General features: G+C 41.3%; 1 protein-coding gene across 2 annotated transcripts; it reads right to left on the bottom strand.

Annotated features, from left to right (window-relative positions):
* Positions 1–397: 397 nt before the first annotated feature.
* On the bottom strand, positions 398–12,601 carry LOC308391855 (GRAM domain-containing protein 2B-like). Of its 2 annotated transcripts, none has more exons than XM_080874609.1 (14): positions 12,365–12,601; positions 11,694–11,828; positions 11,159–11,246; positions 10,966–11,035; positions 10,788–10,891; positions 10,602–10,697; positions 9,997–10,068; positions 8,927–9,007; positions 8,674–8,785; positions 8,145–8,261; positions 7,506–7,596; positions 7,243–7,347; positions 7,016–7,100; positions 398–1,247 (listed from the first exon to the last, which is right to left on the bottom strand). In XM_080874609.1, the coding sequence occupies exons 1-14, from the start codon at positions 12,457–12,459 to the stop codon at positions 1,209–1,211; spliced, it is 1,290 nt and encodes a 429-aa protein (XP_080730735.1). In that variant the 5' UTR covers positions 12,460–12,601; the 3' UTR covers positions 398–1,208. The 2 variants fall into 2 exon arrangements, with proteins under 2 accessions (XP_080730735.1, XP_080730736.1); XM_080874610.1 differs by having other exon boundaries at positions 11,703–11,828; positions 12,365–12,598.
* Between the last annotated feature and the right edge of the window lie 606 nt (positions 12,602–13,207).

Here is a 13,207-nt window from a genome sequence, read left to right as displayed (position 1 = left end):
ACGTCTTTTTCAGGTAAGGTGTGGCTTATGTCAAGAAGCCAGTTCCAAATCACTTTCTCCATGTATTACTCCATGCCAAACTGGTCTACCTTTACCTGTCACCCAATAAAAACACTGTAGGGGAAAAATTACAACAAAAACAAACTCCCACTGCAGAATTTTAAAAAGCGCACACATTAGTCTTTTATTTGTGGTAAAGTGTTATTGTACACTGTAGTAAAGAGAGTTCTTCTTTCACTGCTGTGAGCAGGCCAGTCATCATGTTCTTGGGTTACATCGGTGCTGTTTGCATTCATTTGTCTGTGGTCTGCAGGCGCGTCACCTGGCTGAGTGATCAGCCTTATGTAACCTGGTGCTCCTAAGTAAAAAAGCTGTTAACGCCAGTTTCAAGAAACACTTCATGAAAAACCGTTTATTTTAGAGCTGTGATACAATCACAAAGGCACAAGCTGTGATCTGAAGGGTCACAACTAAAGTTAAACACATTTTTTTTTTGTTTTTCATACACACAAACAAAGTGAAAACAGAATGGGAACAGGGTAAATGCAGTACACGCTGCTAGGTTTGAGAAACTATACAATTGCATCTGAATGAAACAGCAGTTGGTTCGTATGAAAATTAAAAATTCCACACTTACAATAAAAAATATATTTTAAACTCTGATTTGCTCTTACTGTTGTGTGATTTCACAAAGCAAAGTGTATATTTATACATATCTGTTGACATCACACCATAAGAACAAGCTGAGTGTTGTACAATCTTTTGATGAGTGAGTCATAAGCATGATAAAAATATAACTTACTGACATTTTAATGCTGACAAAAACATTGACCTTGACATGAAATAGAACCTTTGGACCTGACAACTTATTAACAATCTTACTACTGTGAAATGTAACATGAAAGCTAAATAAATAAAACATAGTCACTTCGCTAACACTACCACTAGCAAACTAGCACACTGCTTCAGCACAGCTTTCTGTTAAAAAAAAGTGATCAAATAGTCCTGAGTGCAAAAGGGAAAGAAGTCATTATTGCACAATTTCACTTCACACAGTCTAAAGAATGCTTTGTGTATGAGCTGTCCATGCTTTGGCAAGAAAGTTATGACCAAATCTGATCACGGCTGATCTGCACAGCTCAAGCACGATCTCTTCTACACAGCACTCGCTCTTCTCTGTGGACACTACAACAGACCACAGTCTTCTTTTAAGTCTCCTCCAGGAGTTTCTGGAGGTTTTTCTGAATCTGTGGTGTGGAAAAAACAAACGCAAGTGAGGGATACTTTATAATTCACAATTATGTTAAACATGTTACCGCTGATTAGCTTAGCTTAGCATAAAGACTGGGTCCTTGAAGGCAACAGCTGGCTTTGTACAACTGTGGTTAGATTTAAAATGTGACACCATCAATCATCATTTCATTCCCAGTAAAATATTTCTGAAGCCAAGACTTCTGAAATTTCTTTTTTCTAAAATGTGCATCTTAATAAAAGTCACCTTCACCTTAGTTAGGGTTGCCAACCGTCCCTTAAAATACGGAATCATCCCGTATTTCGAAACAAAAGTACACGTCCCGTATTGAGCTAATAAGGGACGCACTTTGTCCCGTAATATAGTGAGAATCAAAAGTAGTCTATAAATGTTAATGGAATTAACGCTTTGTTTGAAAACATAATTCCCAGCCCCTCTCCTGCTTTGTGACCAATGAGCTGACAGCACACTTATGACAATTCAAGCATGACAATTCAGATTATCTCATTGGTCGAGGAAAGGTCGCTTACAGAGAAAATACCGGAAGACAACAGATGACCACAACAACAAGCATGGCCAACAGGGAAACAAACACCGACACTGCGGTGCAAGTCTTGGATGACAGTACACCTAAAGCTGGGCAAACACTGTGCGATTTTCAAACTGCACGATTGACTCGCAGGGGTTAGAAGTTGGTAGGTCACGATGCAGGTCTCACACTATACCGCCCGATGCTCTGATGCGACCTGAGAGTTCACACTGTGCCTCCATAAAATGAAGGTTATAACAGACAATCTGTCGCTCGCTCTCTCTGTCTTTCACTCACACAGACACACCACCATCAACTTTGCTAAATTGCTAATGAAAAACATGATCAGGCAGCTGTGATTAAGCAGCAGTGTAAATCCAACTGTTTTCACGGTTGTTGTGGTCGTGATAATTTTGTGATGCCACATCGAAAAGGCTCGGATGAGCTTTCTAAAGTTCTACAAGTTGTGCCTCCATGGCTTGTGTCCAGATCACACGCTGCACAGCTGTGCTGCTCCGTCTTTTTCACCGACGTTTATGTGTTTGCGCGTGCGCAGTGTGAGCGGCTGCGGTGACACCCTCACGAGCGATTGATGATCGGGAGCTGGTCGTGAGGTGTTAATCGCTTCTCGTTACCCCACGTATACTACACGACGCACGATGAAGGCCAAAATCGGTCTGATCACCAAATCCGTCGCACGACTCAGAAATCGTCTCAAAATGGGCCAAAAATCGCACAGTGTGAGCCCAGCATTAGAGCAGCAATGTTTGTTCGCTCAGAGAAAGAAAAATAGGCTGCAAAAGCACAGGGAGGAATGGGAAAAGGAAAACACCTGGCTGGAAAAAGTTAATATGGGCATGTGCAGTGAATATCAGCGCTATGTGGCCAGAAGTGTGATAATATAACTTATTTTGTGTAATAAACATCTGTAAGGATAGATGATTACAACAAATAGATGACTAATACATAAAAGTAATACATAGATGAATAATGATGATGAGTTATGATGCGTAATCATGGGAACAAGCGGGTTTACAAACAGGAGCAGCTGATTAGCATTAGAAAAGCTGAAATAATACCTCAACTGAAGCCAATTGTACTAAATGCACTATATGTGCACAGTTACAAGAATATTTTTCTTTCTATTGTTTTCTATTAATTTATATAATTTTAAGTTAAGCAGGACAGAGTTCTTTTAAAGAAAGATTTACTTATATTCTCAAAAGTTAAGCATGACAGGCTTCTGTTTAAGAAGGAGACCTGTTTTACTGTGTTAATGTTGTCATTTTGAGCTAAAAATAAATGGCTAAATGATCATTTGTTTCCCATGTGTTCATATCACAAAGAATATGCATCTGCTTAAATCAACTTCAAGTCAAATGGTTAAAAAAATAATTTCACACACAAAAAAAGAGCTACCACACTGGGAAGCATAGCTGGACTGGCCATCGGGCATACCGGGCATTTGCCCGGTGGGCCGCTGGCGATTTTTTGTTTTTATGGGCCGATGGATTTTTTTTTTTTTTTTTTTTTTTTTTTTTTTTTAGGAAGGGTATATATAATGAAAGGTGTTGGATTGGCCAATTGGTCATGATCGACTCTGGGCTGGACCAATTACAGCCGAGGAGGCTGGATGCACCCTCCCCCTTGTTTAGCAATCACGTGATTTTCGCGCATTGCATGCCGGGAACTCGTGGCAAAACAATCCAAGTACCGCATCAAATGCAAACATTTGCAGCACCGCAAAACGTTCATTCTCCGGTTCCAATACCTTCTTTTTTTTCTTTGCCGCACAAAAAAGGAATGTACAAAACAAAAGGAGAACAATGCCGGTCCGTACAAAGACAGACTCGACGAAAAGACAAAGAAAAGATACGAGGAAAAAATCAAAGGAGTGAAAGAGTGGACAAAAGACGTCAGCGTGCTGCCCAACTTTCACCACGCTCAGATTTATAATTATACGCTTCTTGGAGTGAGTGCATACACTCATGAAGTTTAGTAACTTCAGGTCACTGCAACAAGCCCAGGTACAGTTTACCGACGGATGGGTACAGGACCTTGAAATGCACCGTGTAGAACGAAAGACTATTGTACATATCATAAGTTTACCAGTCTCACAAATCGTCTTCATAAATACACATTCATTAACAGTTTATTAATAGGAGCTTTGAGCTCAACGGTAATTAATTAGTAGTGGAAATAATTTCTGGTAGTGTAACAGTGTTTATGTGGTATTATTCCACTTGCCACAAATATCAGTGTAATGGGGAAACAGCGCCCCCCCTCTCGGTGTGGCTGGCTGCAGTAATCGCTGCCAGTCTGCCGTAGCCATACGAGAGGTGAGTTGTATTGTTCCGCACACAATATAGCTAAGTAGTACAGACACATAAAACATGTTTGATTAGCTGAAGAGCACCGAGTGTAATAAGTGCTTAGTGGACACATGTCCAACACCAGTTTTATGTACTTTTCATTTGTTTATTAATGTGTGAAACTGTATGCTAAAGCGGAATGCTAATGAGATGTTCTGCCGTAGTGTGCTGTGCGGAGTGGTGTGTGGCGAGCCTGTGCACTGATAATACACCGTTGTTTCCATTCAGGAAATAAAGTGGCAACGATCGATCAGAGACTCCTTGTCTTTTTAAAAACACTACACAACGCAGAGTCGAGGAGTCTGTTTGGGCCGAACTGTTGCAGCGGGATGAAGCAGAAACCGGTTACAGTAGCATTACAGAAATGTAGCAGTGACAATAATATTGTATGTTGTAATCGCAATGGACAATTAGTGATACAAAACAACTGTTTTATCTTGTGAATAAAAGTATATGGTTTTGTCAGTGTACCATGGTTATAACAGAAGCGAAACGCAATATTGTGTCAGGACAATTCACTATTTATGCACAATAAACAAAGGAGCATAGCGCGACAATTTCTGTTCAGCGCCAGACTTGCTTGTAACCTATATCACCAATTATGTTAAGAAAAATGACGCATTAACTACTACAAAACTCTGACCTTTGTGGGAATGCTTGGATCAGACTAACATGTGAGCTGGAGTGTTCTGAGATGTTATATTTGGTATATCCAGACCATCCGTCGGCTCTTACTTCGGAAACATGGCTTAAAAAATTTCACTTCAACGACGTAATCCGATAAAAAAAAACGATCTCTTTACCCATCGGCTTCCCGTGGCTGTCATGCGACCGGCTATTGCAGTTAATAATACAACAGCTTCTTGCCATTTTTTGGGTTTCTTTTTATCGCTGTGTAACTGAGTTCAATTGAAAGCCTGCGTGCGCTAGTACCTCTTGCCACAAGTTCCCAGAATCCTTTGCGGTTTTATCCCTGAATGACGTCACATTTCAATCTTTATCCTGGTGGGCCGGTCTCTAGTCAAAATGCCCGGGCCGATTTTTTGTCCCAGTCCAGCCTTGCTGGGAAGGGTGAAGACAACTGGGTTGCCCGGCCCTGGCCACGAGGTGTCCCTTATTTATTTTTCAGGGAGTTGGCAGTACAAGGATTGTCACACGGTGAGCGCTTTGGCCCCAATAATTAAATCCATGTGCATAAATAAATATTTAAGTAGTAAATAAATATAGTATAGTCGTTTTTGGGGTTTTTTGCACTTTATTATGACAGCGCCATAGTAAAGTGCATACTGCATCCAGGACAGAAACAATTGCATTATGCTGTTAACACAACTTCAGCTCTTTGCAGGCACCTGCACAGATAGCATGCTAATGCTAAGCTAGCCAAGAACCCAGAGTGATGTTAGCTGAATGAATCCTGACCCCAGCCTAGCAGCCAGACTCTGAACTTCAACAGGTACTGTCTGATGACAGACTGATGAGCAGTCAGTCTGCAGCCTCCTGTTTGTGATCGCTTTAAAGCTTCTTCATGCTGGTTTTGATCTTTGCTTTGTGTTCATATCTAAGAGAAAGATCATATTTGTGTCCTTACTGATGGCGATGGTGGTGACTGTCAGGCAGGGTCAATGAGAATCAATAACTGATATTGAAAGTGGAATCAGTTAAATTCTTATCAATTCCCAGTCGTGCTTTCTTTCATTTACTACATTAGCATTTCTATGTCGTTTAGAAAAATGACTTCTTTCTCATTAGGGTTAAAAGTGTAGTTAAACTTCTGTACAGTAACAAAAAGAAGAGTTTCACTGGTTTGGCTCGCTTAAGATTAAAGTGGGCTGTATGTGGCCCACAATGTAAAATGAGTTTGCTATCCCTGGTCTGTCACCCTTATACATGTTTTTAGTATTTTCACCTGTTTCAGTATTAAAGGGAATCCTGACTTTGCAATCAGGAGAGAACAGCACAGTCAGTGTCAGTCAGAGTGACAGTAAAGCAAAGAAGGTACAATTTATTAGACTGGATTCCCTGGATTTGTTTTAGCATTACTGGTTTATGTTACATTTTTCTATCACACTGCTAAAAGTCTCCTGTCAACAGTGCATTGCGCAGTACTGACTGTCTGTGTTGATTGCATTTACAGCTGCTTGGAATGAGGCAAAGTGCACTAGCTGCAGAGGGACATCAATATTAAGATGATGTCAGATGAGGAGGACAGCACCTCTGAGGGCACATCCAGGCACAGCTGCTTACAGCTTTCCGGTGTGATTGGCTACTTTAAAATGCACTAGTTTGGCCAGAAGTTATAACCCGACCAATATATTGGCCCCGCAGCTATTTGCTGATATATCAGTATCAGCATTTGTAATGGCCAGTAAATACAAATTTAAAGAGTAAAGAAGCAACAGGAAAAAAAAAACCTGCAGCTACCTTAAAGCTGTTTGCACAGTTTGTCCACCAGGGGGCACTCTGCAACACAACAATAAACAGCTGATCCGAGCAGAATCGGCCAGAAGGTAAATGAGCGACTTGATAGCACAATAACGGAAGAATATTTTTAAACTGTATTGTCATATAATCTTAGAAATAACTCGTAAGTTACTTTAAATAAGAAATGCTATGAATATCTATTTTGTTTCGGATATCTGAGAAAATATCAGCCAATACTCCAGATTTCTTAATCACATAAATATCAGTATCAGTCTTAAAAATCCTATGTTGTTCAGGCTCTAATTATTGCTTTGCTGACTCTATTATAATGACAAATCAGCCAGATCTAGTTTGCAATATTTTAAGTTCAAATATTATATCTAACAATACAATTTTTATTAGCACCTATAACTGCTGTTTAGCTCACAAAATCTGACAAACCTTCTCCAGCTTGAACAGGTTGGTCGACAGTTCCCCGTAGATCTCAGCATTCACTTCATCCTGTGACCTTTGGCTCCCAGTGTTGCTGCATTAAGATTTACACCAAATTATTAACCAAATAATGAGAAAGTTGCGCTACCTAAGAAAAACCATGCATTTGGAAATGTGGTGAATATGTGTATTTCACAATCCTTAAAGTTTCTAAAGAAGTTTAAATCCTTACTTACTCACTGTACATATGTTCTCCTGTTGAAACCAAAGAGTTCAAACGTTGCTCGAGAGCCACAATCTTGAACGCCATGTAACAGGAGGACAAGACAAGAACGCCGACTCTGTTAAATACACAGAAACACAGTGAAACACGAGGATTCAAATCATAGCCAAAAAGAACAGTCACTAAGCCAAATGATGTAAATGATTTTGACATCCTAACAAGTGTCTGTCAGACTGCTCGGGCTTCTCAAATTCCACATAATGAGAGGCTGCTCACAGAAACAGATAGATGAGGAGGATGGCTTGTAATGACATCGGCTGTGAGGACTTGTCTTTTGGAGAAGCTCCCCGCGTTGGCTTGCTTGGGTCTACATGTGAAAGCAACAAAGGAAAAAAATGAGTATCTCTGGTAATGTTCATCAACAAGGCAAGGAACTATTTAGAAAGAAATAAAGAAATGTTACAAATACTTTATGATAGAATGTCAAATTTCTAATTTCTGTGTTCTGCATCTGTTTCCACAAGACACGTGTGCCTCTAACTGTAGCATATACAACAGTATGAGTATGTCAGCTGTCTTTAAACTTGGTCTTTAAACTATTGGTTATCAAACAAAGAAGATATGACATGCTGACTGGTAAGCTGGGGTGTGATAGCGGCAGGCTGGGATATTGAGCTGTTCTCAGGCCTTCTTTTGTAGTTTGCAGATATAATGTACAAATATAATTCTTCTAATTTTGTCAAAATAGGTTTTTTAATAAAGGTCGGTGGCAAAAGCGTGGATTATCCTGATATCCAACTGAAACTTTTCCGTTTATCAACATTCAATAGCTCCTGCTAAACAGTGAAATCGAAGACTACAGAAGCATTAACAACAAAGCATCTTTTCTTTTTTAGAAAGCCATTATCAAAGTACCGCTCTTGAGGGCGGGTCCGTGCTTTTGGCTGGGAGTCTGGAGGTGAATATCTGCGTGGACTGAAACTTCTCCGCTCTTCGCTGTGTTCAGAAATGTGCCTGGGAGGCCGCTGAAGTCTGCTCAAAGCAACAGAGAAAAACGCTGTGACTCCAGTGGCTGGCGACTTTGAATAAATGTTAAGAGGCTAACAAGCTCGCAAATGTGACAAGTCCTTTTAGTCTGTAAAATAGAAAAAAAAAAAACTAATTGTGTCAGTGCTGATGGCTGTCATTGAGAATAAAATGGAGATTACGTTAATTATTTAATGAGATTTCTTTCTGTGAAAAGTGTCTTCACTATAATAAAAACAAAGTCCCAGAGGCTCACTTGGCTTGACTCCAGCTAAATACTAAAGGCTGTCTAAGCCACAGTGACACCTGACACCCCTTACAGAGACAAACAATGACTCTACAAACTGTGTACAGTAGATTAGAGCGAGTACACAGTAGCTATATAATTACACAGGAGGAAAGAAGATGGGTGACACACCAGCTAACTTGTCATAATCTGGAGTCTGAGACCCGGAGCTGCTGCTCTCCATCATTTCCTGCCGTCTCTGCTGCACAACTCCATCGAGGTCAGAGAAGTCTCTAGAAAAGTCCTGCAGCCCACATGAAACATGGGTCACCACATACAATGTAGGCGTTGTATCACATGAAAACAAGCTATGTGTATAGCTCTTTCTATCGCAACAGAAAATAACAAATAAACATCTCAGAAAAAGAACAGACCCCTTACTGACCAGAGGAAGTGACGATGGGCACTTGATTCTGAAGCTGTTTTCACAAGAGGAAGTCACGGGGCTGCCACAGGACTTATCCACCTGTAATGACAACAGACTTAGCTGGTATTGACTTATGAAACTGTCTGCAAACAGTTGCCTATTCAGACAGAATCCAGCAGCAGAATTCATTTGGTTGTCTGTTTCTATGCACACAACGTGCAGAAAAATGAAGTCACTCCCTCCGTTTTGGTTAGACGCTGCCTTTTCACTATTTGCTTTAGCAAAGTTTTCATCTGCATTAGCAAACAGTTGCCTATTTAAACACACGTGAGGAAAAAAAGCTAAGCTAGAGTTGTGTGTTTACAGGCATTTAGTGAACATATTTCTCTCTGTTTAGCTGACTAAATTAAAAATCACCCCCTTCCATTTGCTTGCAACTCCTGCATTGAGTACCTGGCTCTTTAGCAGCTAAATGCTAAACTGTCTCTGTTAGCTACTTGCTAACTAGTTGCTAACTTTTGAATTTTGATACTTTTCAGTACTGGGCCTTTGCTAGAGCCCAGTATTGGATTTAGACACAATTTAATATACACAGAGTTTACAGTGTAACAAGAGAGGAAGCTGGAACACACTAATGTTTAATATACTGCGTCCAAGATACAAAGTAACTTCCGGTAACTGCCCAGTCTTAAAGAAACACAGAAGAGAAAGAAAGTACAGACACTCTCTAAAAAATGTAGTTAATTTGATTTATTAAAGTGCAAAGAACATGACGTGTTTCAGCAGTAATGCCTGAATTATGGTTCAGCAGGAACTCTAACTGGAACGTTCCACATGACCTGACGAGCACATCTCGACAAATGTAACAACACCTCAGGTTTACGTAGCCTGCAATGACTCGAATGGTGTGGAAGGTTGTGGTGCAGGGTGAAGAGAAAATGCTCAGTGTTTTTGTAAAGTAATATATTCTAACTTACAATGGTTGTGTTGTAAATTAGGACGTAGATTTCCTGCAGAAGACTAAATGTAGCTAGCTAATGAATACCGCTAGAACAAGTTGCATAACCCGTATAGAAGATGCCATTTACCTCTAAATGAAGGCAGATTGACTTCAGGAGCTTGTAGGTGGCGTTTCGAGAGAGGAATGACACAAACACATGCTGGAAAAGAGAGATTTAGCATCACTTTCATTTTAATTCCATTTTACTTTTAGCATATACTGCAGAAGCGGCATTTGGTGACTGTGGAGATAAAAAAAATTCCCCTTTTAACAGGAAGTAAATGGTAAATGGCCTGTATTTGTAGAGCGCTTTACTTAGTCCCTAAGGACCCCAAAGCGCTTTACATTTTTCAATCATCCACACACTGGTGATGGCAAGCTACATTGTAGCCACAGCCACCCTGGGGCGCACTGACAGAGGCGAGGCTGCCGGACACTGGCGCCACCGGGCCCTCTGACCACCACCAGTAGGCAACGGGCAAAGTGTCTTGCCCAAGGACACAACAACCGAGGCTGTCGGAGCCGGGGCTCGAACCGGCAACCTTCCGATTACAAGACGAACTGCCGACTCTTGAGCCACGATCGCCCTATTGACTTCTAACAGAACAAGACTCAACTACAGCCCCCCATCTGCCAGGTAGCGGGTTGAGAGGAAAGTCGGGGAAAAGCTGACTGCATCAAATGCTTTCTTACCTGTTCACTCGGAGTTTCGATCACGAGGGCGTTTGGCACTAACAGCGCTGTTTTCGTTTTTTTGATAAGTGTCACGGACATCGCCGGGATTGAAATCTGTGAAGGACAAGACCTCATGTTCTTTAACAAACAAGCTAATCGCAAAGATTTCAGATAAATTCCTCACTAGAGTTAACAGTGACGTACCTTGGTATCTTTGCCAAAGACTTTGGAGTGGAAGCAGATCCAGTTATCAGAGACAAACAACTTGCCCTGATACAAAATATCTCTCTGGAGGGCACAAGTGTAACCTGTTGGTTACATTTTCACATTAATACTGTCACATTCCTTTGTTTTTTGCCTGAAAGCAAAAGGTGAAACTTACTTTGCTTAAGCTGCTCATCTTTGCTGACCTCCTTAAATAACTTATGGAACTGGGTGTTTGTTTTTGACAACTGAAAGGCAAAGTTTTAAATTAAGAAAATGGCAAATGTATATACATAAAAACAGTTTGGGGTTTGGTGGTATTTGTCAATGGATCAGTATGTGGGTTGTTTTTGTTGTTGTTGTTCTTTTACCTGGGTAGGCTGCCATTTCTTCCTTTCAAACTTTGTTTCTAAGTCACATGGACTTAGCACTGGCGAAAGCTGCTCCACAGGTTTCAGTCTGGCAAATGAAAGGTCAGTGTTTACAGTTAACTATCATGGCAACACCTGAGGAGGACGAGTAACAGTAACTGCAGAAGGAAAAGTACTGTCACAGATTTATAACTCAAACTATCACTAAACACTGTTATCAGGCAAAAAAGTAAACCCCTCTAATTTGGCTCCGCAGCGTGTCATACGTGGTTAAGTAAAAGCTGCTTGAACAGCAGCAACATAATCAGTAAACAGCTCTCTGGTCGTGCAGGTATGTAGGAGGATGGGCGCAGCTGCAGAGCTGCAGTTAAAATGGAAAACTAGCACATTTTGAACTAAAAAACAAGTCCAAAAAAATCCTTTCTTTTCACTTTAATTTAGTCCTTTTATGTTTGACATTAAAATGAACTTGTTATTAATTTATTACTTGTCATTAAAGGTTTATATAGTGCTTATAAACAATAAAAATATACACATTGTCCACCTGACGCCGAGTGGTTTCCTCTTGCTCTTGGACTGGTCAGACGCTGTCTCCAGACAGAGCTGGAGGTCCCCAGGTGACCTTCCGTGCTTCCGCTGCCTCCCTTCGCCTCCATTGTCCACCTCAGACCTGCAGACATGACACAGTTAAGTCGCTGCTCTCTGTTCTCCTGGGAGAAGCTGGCAAACTTGTGCCGTAGCGAACACCTCTCACGTAATCTTTAAACGTTCTCAAAAAGCAGCTGCCTCAGGTTTCCACTTGTCTCTCCCCGTGCTCGTATTACCCGGTGTTGCTGTAATGGTTTATATCACAGGAACAAAACATGTTGGGGCACCGAGATTCTGGAGATTCCCATTCAAACGCACAGAAACATCTCTTTGAGTTAAAGAGACTGGGCAGGCGTAAAATTGGCCTTCGGCGCTACAACATAACTTTTGCCATCTGGAATGCAAATTAACCCTATCTTGGCTGTATTTCGTGCCACGTACTCGCTAAATTCGTGCTTTTACAGAGCCAGCAGAGGCCTTTAATTCAAATCCACACTCTGAAGCAGGATGCAGATGCAAATAAGCCCAACGCTTAAACCCCCACCCCCATCAATCGCTTTCCCCCAACTTAAACTGAAAGGCAGCCTCGGGCCCTGGCTGCATCTTTCCCACACTCACGTCGAGCGGTTCCCTCGGGAGTCCTTGCAGGGAAGTTGTTCTGCTGAGAATAACGGGGTCAGAGGTCTGTCCGCCTGCTCGGTCATCAGTACCATATCTCATACTTCTGCCATCGGCTTCTGCTTTCGCTCTCGCGCCGCAGATAAGGGAGAAGCTTCAGGAAGGATTTAAAGTTTGGGACAATCGGTCTGTGGATCAAGAAGCCACACAGAGGAGGAGCCGGGAAGGGGGAGGGAGCAGCTGGGACCAACGTCAGGAGCAACAGGGAAAGAGCAAAGAGGACTCCTGCTGGGACAGGCTGTTATCTGCTTGTAATAAAATGCTCACGCACACTAAATGTTACGTCAAAGCTTTGCGTAAGCTTTAAGTGAAGGTTTCCAGGACTCCTCTGAAAGAGTGACTGTTTCCCTCACCAAATGTTTATACGCTTAAAACTCCAGAAATGTGATTGTACTTATGGTAGACCTCCAGCAGAGGGCAGCAGAGTGTAAACCGTGATAAATGTGTTTTCAAGTGAGATTACCTGAAACTATTCTCTCGGTTAACCGTTCACCAAAGATCGCCTGTGTGCCGAAAAGTGATTCCCAGTGTTTCTATTTGTTTTCTATTTGTAATGCTTTTGCTTATACTGATAAATAGAGCAGGGGTGTCAAACTCATTTTACATCGTGAGCCACATAATGCACACTTTGATCTTAGGGGGGCAGACAAGTGAAACTCGTCTTTCTCTCAGTGCAGAGAAGTTTAACTGCACATTTAATCTCTCAGATATCCCAATATAAGAGGAAAAAGTTCAATTTATCAGTGGGCGTCATCTGAGTCTTTGGTTCTGGGTCCTGGGCCT

Source organism: Rhamphochromis sp. 'chilingali' (assembly GCF_963969265.1).
Source record: "Rhamphochromis sp. 'chilingali' genome assembly, chromosome: 2".
Classification (NCBI taxonomy): Eukaryota; Metazoa; Chordata; class Actinopteri; order Cichliformes; family Cichlidae; genus Rhamphochromis; species Rhamphochromis sp. 'chilingali'.
Note: the sequence above shows the minus strand (reverse complement) of the source record. Positions and strands in the feature narration are given on the sequence as shown.

Excerpts from the sequence above, each read along its gene's own strand:
- LOC308391855 (XM_080874609.1), bottom strand. The coding sequence starts at position 12,459 with ATGGTACTGATGACCGAGCAGGCGGACAGACCTCTGACCCCGTTATTC. Across the intron at positions 11,036-11,158 it reads AGAAATGGCAGCCTACCCAG|TTGTCAAAAACAAACACCCA; the intron begins GTAAAAGAACAA and ends TTTGCCTTTCAG. Across the intron at positions 10,069-10,601 it reads TCGAAACTCCGAGTGAACAG|CATGTGTTTGTGTCATTCCT; the intron begins GTAAGAAAGCAT and ends TCTCTTTTCCAG.